The 10,134-nt window shown below is 38.1% G+C and overlaps 1 protein-coding gene across 1 annotated transcript; it reads right to left on the bottom strand.

Annotated features, from left to right (window-relative positions):
- Positions 1–1,313: 1,313 nt before the first annotated feature.
- On the bottom strand, positions 1,314–9,894 carry ctdspl3 (CTD (carboxy-terminal domain, RNA polymerase II, polypeptide A) small phosphatase like 3). The gene is made up of 11 exons (XM_062424196.1): positions 9,628–9,894; positions 7,062–7,185; positions 6,794–6,934; positions 5,858–5,972; positions 5,486–5,597; positions 4,132–4,218; positions 3,620–3,682; positions 3,220–3,299; positions 2,787–2,913; positions 2,445–2,540; positions 1,314–1,798 (listed from the first exon to the last, which is right to left on the bottom strand). The coding sequence occupies exons 1-11, from the start codon at positions 9,754–9,756 to the stop codon at positions 1,733–1,735; spliced, it is 1,140 nt and encodes a 379-aa protein (XP_062280180.1). The 5' UTR covers positions 9,757–9,894; the 3' UTR covers positions 1,314–1,732.
- Positions 9,895–10,134: the final 240 nt, after the last annotated feature.

The following is a 10,134-nucleotide window of genomic DNA, read 5'->3' as shown; positions in this document are numbered from 1 at the left end:
GCCAATATACTTTTTTAAAGTGATATAGACAGAATTTTATGTATATTTGATCATTTTTTTCCTTATTCAATTTTAAAATAGCCAAACATGTTTTTGTGGTCATCTTTTAATATATCATTATTTATTGGCCTAAATAAATACCCAGATAAATTAACTGATTCAGTTCACTGATGTCATTTTATACATAACGTTTATTATTAAACTGTAAAATATCACCGCCTCTATTACATGTCTTTGTCAAGTGTTTGATAACCACATTTGAGGGATCACAGCAAAAAAAAGTGCAGCCATGTATATATTCTGAATATATAAGATTATTGGCCAAAATATTGATATATGATTTTTTTTACTCTCTAAAATCAGTATCAACATCAGCCCCAACAAATACAGTATCGGTCAGGCCCCACTGTGCGGTATAATTTTTTTTACTAAATCTCTCTATAATTAGCCACTGTGACCAACAATTAGTTTTATGGTGCTTCTGTGTTTTTATTCACTGTAAAATAGCTTACATTAAATAGTATTTAAATGTTTTCCATGTAAGCATTATTATACTGCATTAAACAGTTAATGGTCTGGTCTATTTTTTAGCCTTACATTTTGTAAAAGTTTTTTAAAAAAGACATTCCTATATAATACCTCATCTTCCAAAACAGGATTTTTCGAAATAACTGACTGACAAATCATTCTCAGCAATAAATGAAACGTTTTATGATATAGTTATTCTAGGGATCTACAATCTGATTCATTAAGTAGTTTAAAGCTTCATGTGATTATCATATTGACACACAGTTCAGCTGCTGTAACAATGATCCCAACTATTTCTATTTCACAATTTTTTTCCATTTGCTTCTCTTCATTGTCTGGTGTCTCTTTCCTGCTGCACAGGAAGTGATGAGTTTTATTTTTTCAGCAGAATAATTAAGCTTTTTAGGAGGTAAGAAGCCGGCATGTAGCTCTGACTGACTGTGGGGTCACAGAAACTCAGGAAAGATGTCACAGATAAAACTATAACTAAACCTCCACTTACATTTATGACTTTGATGAAACTCCAGCCGCGAGCTTCAGCAGAACATGTACGATTTCATTATTTTGACGTAAAACAGTTAAAGGATCATTTCACTATAACTTCACTGATAATTTTAACAGCCTCCACAGTCTGATCTGCATCAGTCTGGAGAGTCTTCATGTAAAATAACTCACCTCACATGCTTAGACATGCAGAAGACCTATTATTTTTATCATTATTAACTATATTATACAAACCTAAGACAGCTTGCTGTGAAGAACAACATGACTGACAAGTGTTTATAATCCCATTATCATCAGGAGTCATTTTATTGCATAAAAAAGCATATCTAAAATATACAGAGATAACAGCAGTTAATCAGCGATATAATGAATAAATTAAAAATTATGAATATGTACAACATATTTAAAGTTCTGTAAATACACAGACGCTGGGTTTATTGCCCTGTGGAATGTGTCTTAGGGAAAAAAAAGGGGGAGTGGGGGGGGTTTGGTGATCAACGACCGGTAGCATGTTTGAAATACCAGTCTGCTGTCCTTTAAAGTCATCAGGGAGACACGGGAGGCGTGCAGTTCCACCACGACGCAACAGGCAAATTCCAGCTAGATTCTGCTTTCAGCCAAAAGCAAAAAGAAATGCAAACATGAGCTGTGAGAGTCACGTAAAGTAGTTAAAGCGGGAGGGGTTGAGGAAACAGTTGTTTCAGTCCTCTGACAGCAGCCTGTGGAAGTGATCCTTCCTCTTCTTCAGCACCTCCCGAAAATCCTCCTGAAAAAACAACAGGAGATATTCAGACGGTGCGATGAAACCGGAGGAGAGCAGACAGCAGAGCAAACGCTGCTGCAGATAACCAGCTGTTTTATTCACAACCAACAGTCTGGTAAACAAATCTACCTCTAATATCTACGTATGATCCAGTTCTTAGTAGAAACCGAACTTTTAACTGATCAACACAATATTAATCTAGAACTCTGATAACTGACAACCCTAACTGTTTCAGCCATTTTTCGAGCAGAAATAAAGTTTTCTTTTCCAGTTTTTCAAATTTGAGTATTTTCTGCTTTTCCTCAGCTTTTCTCTCATTGTAAATTGAACATCTTGTTATAATATTTAGATCTTTAATGGTTTAAATCTTCTTTTTGTCAAACAAGATGTCATCTTTGGCTATGAGAAATGTTGGTGACATTTTATAGACTAAACAATTTAATGTTAATGTAATGATAATGATCGTTTTCTGCAGCCCTGACTCCTAAACATCAGGTATGTTTTTATTATTGAACTAAGATGAAAATGGCGGGCAGAGGATGTGCTTAGAAGAGGAGAGCGTCTGTACAGGAGGATTTGGGGATACAGAAGCTGATTTCTGCAACTTTTAAGGTGTAAAAGACCTCGGGAAGAAACACAGATGACGCACCGCTGCAGACAGTTTCTCCATGTACGGGACGAGCTTGTGCAGTTCTTTGTCCTCGGACTGCCCGGACCAGCTCTTGATGGGAATCGTGTTCATCAGCTGAAAAAACAAAAACACCATCTTAACTTGATTCAAACTGTTTTCACTGCGCAGTCGTGTGACGATACAACTGTAGAGAGAACTAATGTGGAGGAATTTTAATTGGAAGACTATTAAAAAAACATCTTAAGAGGTTTGTAAATGTTAGCAGTCACGGACGGTAATGAAAACACCACCAGGGAGTGTGTCTTTGTGAAGTTAAGACTCTCAGATTTTAAACCTGGCATCATGAATGAGATCTCTTACATGGTACGGGTAGGTGTGAGGTGTGTTGTCCAGAACCACCGTCTTGGTGAGATCTCTCCCAAGAACATCAAGATCTTTGATGTAGTGGCCAAAGACGCAGGCGCAATCATCTTGATACAGACGATGCCTACAAGAGAAGACGTTTTTTAAAAATCTACACGTACCTACTGCTTTGAACCAAGTGTGTCTAACACATCAAAACACTTTTATGTAATATTAATTGTCTGAATCAGGTGAAACATCTAATTACAGCTATCATCACCATATAACACAAACTGTAATTCACTCTGGATGCCAGACAGTCAGAAAAATCCACATTAAACAGGTTTGCAGCACGCTAACGCTAGCTGGCTGCATCTGACAAACCTGACAGAGTGACCACTCTGCAGTCAAGCGAAGAGTTTATGAAACACGAGTGGAGGCAGGATCTTACCGAAACAGTTTCCTCTGCGGGTCCAGGACGTCCAGTATCTTCTCAGCGTATTCCTTCTTTGCACATGTGTAAACAAACAGCTGGAACAGAACAAAAACAGCAGCTGGAACCGATTGCACACAAACCAGAAGGGAGGGGACATCAGGCCGTCAACAACACTGCGTTTAATTTAATTTATTTTCACATATAAAAAAAGGTAACTGGCAGAGAGATACTTTTATTATTTCTGCAGATAAAAATAAGATAGAGGGAAAAACAGGAAGGTATGAGTAAAGTAATATCAGTGTTTTTCACTTTCTTTTTTGCAGAATTAAACTTTACCTGATTGTCACTGAAAACGAGCGGATAAACAATAAACATCCAGACACAATAATTTAAATCAGATTATATTTCCACATACCTCGTAGACTTTAGCCATGGCCTGAAGAAACTCCTTTACATGTGGACGTAGGACCATGTACACCTGTTGATAACAAAGGAGCAGGGGGGATGAAGTACACACATTATTTAATTTCTCTTCAGTTGTTATTCAATCATCTATAACACATGCAGGAAAGATATTTTATGTACGTACACTAACATGCCACAAGTAGAGGGTAGTTTTTGTCTCTAACACTTAAACTATCAGACAGTTTGCAGAGTTTAGCCCAAAAACTACAAATCATATGTACTCTGTGACTGTCGACGCATTTATTTGAAATTATTGAACTTAACTTGTTAAACTACATTTCATCATGGATTAATTTAAACTGATTTAGATCATTGACAATCAAACTAAACACACGACAGCACGGTGCAGATGATGCTCTCGTTCATTCTATTACTCCACTCCAAGTGATTACTCCATCTAACTTTCACTGCCTGCATTTATCTGTTCAGTTTAGTGTTTGGACAGCAACAGTGAAAGCTCACCTTGTACTGATGATCCTGGAAAGCTGTGTGGAAGGTGAACTCTGCGTCCTCGATCACGTTCAGAGAGCTGAACATCAGAGTCTCCTCCTGGAAACGAAGGGATTGATTTATTTTGTTTGAGGATTAAAAAACCCACAATAACTACACAGCAGAAGGAACAAACATCAAGGATTAAATCTCAATAAAGCCACTTATCAATATTCTTAAGTTTATTTCAGTCTTAAAACAGAAGACTGTCTTCTCATTACAGTGCAGCGGTGATATGACACAGTCTCCACTAGTGTTCTCTTCACCCGTCCCAGTTACATCCTGACCAGTTAACAAAGGTTATCTCTCCAAATAAAAACAGGTACATTTGAACATTTTTCTTTTGTAAAATTTCGTCCACTGAAGCACAGTTTAAAAAAAACAAAACACAATTAAAGTCAAAGTTTAAAGCTCTAAACCAACAGGCAGTGATTTAACCCTAAAACCATGTTCGTTTCTCCAGTGGGCAACCTGCAGAGCAGCAATGACCTCCGTTCTTCAGTGTAGTGGAGGAGTAACAATACATTTATGTGTAAACATAAAAAGTCCTGTCAGTGAGGTCACAACCAGCACTTTTTTGATCATGTCTGTCGTGTAAACAGAGAAGATAACGGGGGCGCTCTGACGCAACGAGCCAAAAACTCAGTTCTCCCAGATGATGCATCAACACTGAAGCGGAGTTTCTGAAAATCGATTTAGTGACCTTAAACCCAGTTCATCAGTGGACAAAACGCACAGAAAAAGCTACATTTTCAAAAGTAACCATGTACATGTGGACTAGACCTAAAAACCAAGATGTAAGACAGATGGAAAAACTATTATGACCTCTGTAGTTGAATGTCCCTCAGCTGGTCTGTTGGAGTGGATTTCAGTCTCTCTGGTTTTTGATTTACATCCACATCACTGCAGTCCTTCTGATAATATGTTAATGATTTTATTCATTTATCATTAAATCATTGAGCTCATTTATCACTTTCACCAGCATCATCATCATCATACACTTTGTACCTATCTGAGGATGCCACTCTCAATAATGATCACTTTTTGCTAGGAGATAGTCAATATAAATATTTTAGGCATACTTATTGTTATGAATCTTGTAATAAGAAGTTATTCTGCATTACATATTTAAAAAGCGCCTGTTGATAAAAGGTCAAGTTCAAACGTGTGACAAAGTTCGATAGTTCAGGTCACATGACAACTGTAAGCTTGTAACCGGACTGTGAGTTAAAACTATTTTTTATGAAAGTCCATTTTGGTTATTTGTGGATTTAAACTGTTTCGTCTCTTGCGCGGCGAGTACAAAGATCCGGAGGACTGTACTCACCAGGTCGAGCACCAGCGTGGCTTCTGGAGTGCTCCTGGTCTTGGGGGGAATATCTCTGAGTCTGGGTTGGGAATTCTGGGACTGTGATGGTATGTTCTTGATGAAGGTAAAGCTGGAAAAGAAAAAAACAAAACAAAACATGGAGCTTTTAGAAGAGAAAGAATCACACGAGGGGAGTTGTGTGCAAAAGTACATAAAACAGGGAACTGGTGATAAATGTTGACTTTAACGTCTTTACTGTCTGTCTCTGTATCTTCACTTTGGGATAGTTATCTGTCAGCTTATGAAAAAATAAAAACATCTGGGATGAAGTTACAATAAAAGTAGAAGCTTGTCGCTACTATAAAAAACAAGACGAGTGTTAAAACTTACGGACTGAAGACGTCCTCGTCCTCGTCTCCAGCCAAAAGGTCGATGGAGCCGTAACCAAACACACCTTGTTCTGGGCTCATCAGCACGTTGGTTCCTGTACCTGTAGACTTTACATCTGGACAGAAAAGAGAAGAAAAAAAAAGATTGAGACTGAAAGCAGCACAAATTTGTTCATCTTTAATGTCAGATTCCTGTAATTCATTCTTCCTCATAATGTTGAGATTTCCTTTAATGAAGAGATGCTTTTCAATTAAAGGAAAGAACAAAAATCAAGTGTGAAAAACTACATTTTGTCTTAATGATGAGAAGCTCGTGCAGACATTTTTCTACATTGCTACATCACAACACGGATTCATTTCACAGCCTCTGACGTGAAACTGAAATCAAAACGAGTGAGATTCATTCATCGAGTCACCGATGATGTTTACAGTGTGAACAGTTTCAGACAGGAATGACCAGTGGTGTGATGGCTCTGAAACCAAGACTGAAACCGTGACACACAAACATCCCGACAGTAGCACAAAAATCTTGGTTTTAACCAAATCGTTGCACCCCTACTATGAATGACTCATACTGGATCTGACTGATAAGAGGAAACGGAGTCCTCTCCCTATAAAGTAAATACAAACTGTCATCTCGTCTCGTCACGTTGGTGTCTGACGTGAAGCTCACGTTGTCTTTTTCTTCCATTTGAAGCACTGACAGTGGGAATCAGACACAAGCCACCAAACAGATGCTGGTAGATAGACGCTGTGGTCGGTGAGCAAGTTTAACACAAGCAGTGAAAGTGTCTAAGTGTTTTTTTCAATGTGCTACAACATAAAATATACATGAAATATCCGGAAGAGTTGTTGATGACTTCTTGAGGTTTTTAATTAATAAATATAAAGATTGTTTAAAGTCTTTTTAACCCCCAGGACGTCCGCCTCTACTCACTCTCTTTGGCGGGTGTGAGGAAACGCACGATGGGCGTGTAGATGTTTCTGGCTGTTTCGTTTCGAGGTGTCGCCGAGTTGATCTCTGACAGTATGTGCTCACGTCGCATGATGGGCCTGATCGGAGTCTTGAAGGACAAATCTAAAAATAACAAACAAACACATAAACATCAGCAGGAGACAGCATGAAGAAAGAAAAAAAAGTATTCAAACATCTCAGAGAAAAACAAGCAGTGAGCTTTTGATCTCAGAGCGGACACTGCTGTTACCTGACTCTCTGTCTTCGACGGCGATCGCTCTCTTCCTCGCTCGGCCACGGGGCAACGGCCGCCTCGTCATGGTGGGAATCTCTTCGTCCGAGTGGTTTGAATCATCTTCCAAAGTCTTTTCAACCTACATGGTGAGAAAGAGACGTCATAGATTAAAACTTGTCGTTTCTCCGTCATTGATCATTAAACTGCAGGTGGTTTAATCGCTCAAATTGTGATGATTCAAAATGAACTAATTTCATCTTTGAACATTAACAGCAGTGATAGCGGATACTTACAAAACCAAATAATACAATAATCTTGACTAAATATTTCAATATATACACATTTTTCTAATTGTTTTGCAGCATTTCAGCATTTATAGACACAAGATAAGATAAGATATTCCTTTATTAGTCCCACAATGGGAAACATTATTACAGCAGCAAGTGGACGGTAAAATAGAAGAGCAGCAATAAGAAAAAGAATAAGAGAAAAAATATATAATAAAATAATCCTGACATTATTTACAAGAGTAATATTGGTTTTGAGCAGTATTATACCAGATATGATATTCTTATTGCACATATTAAAGTAAAAAGTACAAATATATGTGTTATATATTATATGTATATTACACAGTTGATAGAAAGCACAGGAACATTTTGAGAAAGAAGATCAGTTGTCATATGTGAAAAGGTAACCAAACCTCTGTGGTGGCACAAATAAGATTATGGTGGGCCACCACAGTCCATATAATTAATTGGAAATACTGATGTATATGTGTGAATGTGATGAATAAAGTCTATCTATCTATCTATCTATCTATCTATCTATCTATACAGCGATTTGAAGTCTGTAATTCATCCCCACAGAGTAGATTTGGTCTCTACGTCTGTCATTTATTACCAACAAGACGTTGCAATAAAGTTAATTAAATTATAGTATCTGTATCAGTCTACAGATCACACATCACTGTTTATGGTCAATAATTTATGAGTCAGTTGTCATTACCAGAAACGTTTATTTCTGTTTAGTAAATATGCTTTCATCTATTTTTCTCTTCATTAATTCTTCAAATAAACCCGAATTTAGTCCTTCACATCTGATCCACATTAAAACTTACGACACATCGCCCCCTTCCTGAGTGTAAACAGGCAACGAACTTGTGTCCCGCCGACCTACTTACTGGGACCCTCTCTCACGTGTAACTCGGCGGTTTAATCCTCTGTGAGACGTCAAGTTGTGGCGGTCCTGATTCCTCACGACGTCATGCGGCGAGGAAGCCATGAACTCAGCCACAAAAGATTAAAAGTATCTGAATGATGCCGATTTAAGCTGTGTGTTTTAATAATGTTGGATTTTTACTGATTTAAGTGTTTAATTTGAGAAATACAGAAACCGACAGAGATAAAGTGGGTCAGTGTACGTGTAATTTACAGTCTGTGACCCAACAGGCCGTTTAAATCGATAATAACCACAACAGCTCACAACTAACGATTATTCTCTCTAATCTTATTTATTTATTTAGTTGCATTTATTTCATTCAAATTTTATCATTCTTATTTTCTCTTTGCGTGCATTGGTCTCAATTTTTTGTCTTTTAATTCGTTTTTATTCCCTTTCTTCATGTAGTCACTTTGATCAGCTTGTCAATCATCTGTAAAGCACTTTGAACTACACTAGCCTGTATGAAAGGTGCTATGTCCTCCTGAAAGCCTATTTGACTTATAATCAATAATCACTTTTTTTATATATATATGCTAATCATTTAGGTGAGTTAAATTGTACTTTTCTTATAATGTGGGAAACGTTTACAGTGTAGCTGTAGCATATCTGGTGGGGTTTAGAAGGTTATCCTCAATCGTAAAGTGACTCATATTAAACCAATTAAGCTCTCTTGTCACTGTGTACACACCACAGACTGTACGGTACACACAATATGTTCAGATTGTGGATAAATATTGTGTAAACCGTGTGCTCACAAAGCCAATAATCACCCAGTTTGGCTAGACGAAGTTAACGTGTATCATCTGTTTAAATTTGTGACCGATCTGCAATAATATTTAAAAATGATGATGAAATAAGACTAAAAAGAAACGGACGAATAAAGTACTTGTTGTTCATTTTAAAAAGGACACCTAACGTTAACGTGTTATGTTTGTTTCTTCTACAGCGGTCACTACGACAACCACGGACGCGCTCTAAAGTCATCAGTTAACACGGTCACTCTTTAAACCACAACACCTGTAACACTGACTGTCTATCGCCCCCTTTATAATACCTTATTTAACTACGGCATTTATTGGTTTCAGGTGGTCGTAAACCAACATTTTATGCAACTCCCGAGAATATACAAGTATCGTAGCTCGGTAGAAACAGGGCCTCTTATCGTGTAACAATAACAACCGACAGATGACTGAATTGGCTGCAACCCCTGTTAGCCACCGTTAGCTTCACCTCGGCTAACTCCGCTGCACACACACGACGGCTCGGTTAGCTGAAAACACTTGAAATAGGAATCTAATGTGAGCATTTCCTTTCGTGTGACTAACACGCTTTTATAGTGCTACACAGCTGATGCTACCTTGTTGTGGAGCGGACTCTCGGTCACCGATGGGCTCGTTTCTTTCGGGGTCGCTTTGTGGGAGCGTCGGGGTTTCCTCCTCGGCGTCTCTGGAAATGCCGTGACGGTTTTTTGAGACCTGAGTCTCATGTTTGCTTTTCATATATAGATATATATATATATAACTCGTAATCATTAAACATCTAAATACAATCCAATGAAGGTAATAGTTTGGTAGTCCGATGTCTTCTACTTCTTCTTCTTCTCTGCCTCGCCAGATGGGTAGGCTCGGTGTAGCTCCGCCCTTCTCATCGCAGGCCCTTCTCGAATCATTTGACTGTTTAAATCTGCCGGGGTGCGATAGGTTCACCACAGCGGACACTATTATTGGGCGGTGCTTCAGAAAACTCCAGTGTAAACGTGAGACTCGAGTCACATTGCAGTGTTTAAAGCGGTGGTTGGTCGTCTAGATTAACACAGAAAGAAATGCTTTAAATGCCCCCTTTTACCGCCCAGACTCTCTTGTCA

Source organism: Scomber scombrus, chromosome 8, assembly GCF_963691925.1.
Source record: "Scomber scombrus chromosome 8, fScoSco1.1, whole genome shotgun sequence".
Classification (NCBI taxonomy): domain Eukaryota; kingdom Metazoa; phylum Chordata; class Actinopteri; order Scombriformes; family Scombridae; genus Scomber; species Scomber scombrus.
The sequence above is the reverse complement of the archived record's forward strand: the minus strand, read 5'-3'. Positions and strand labels throughout refer to the sequence as shown.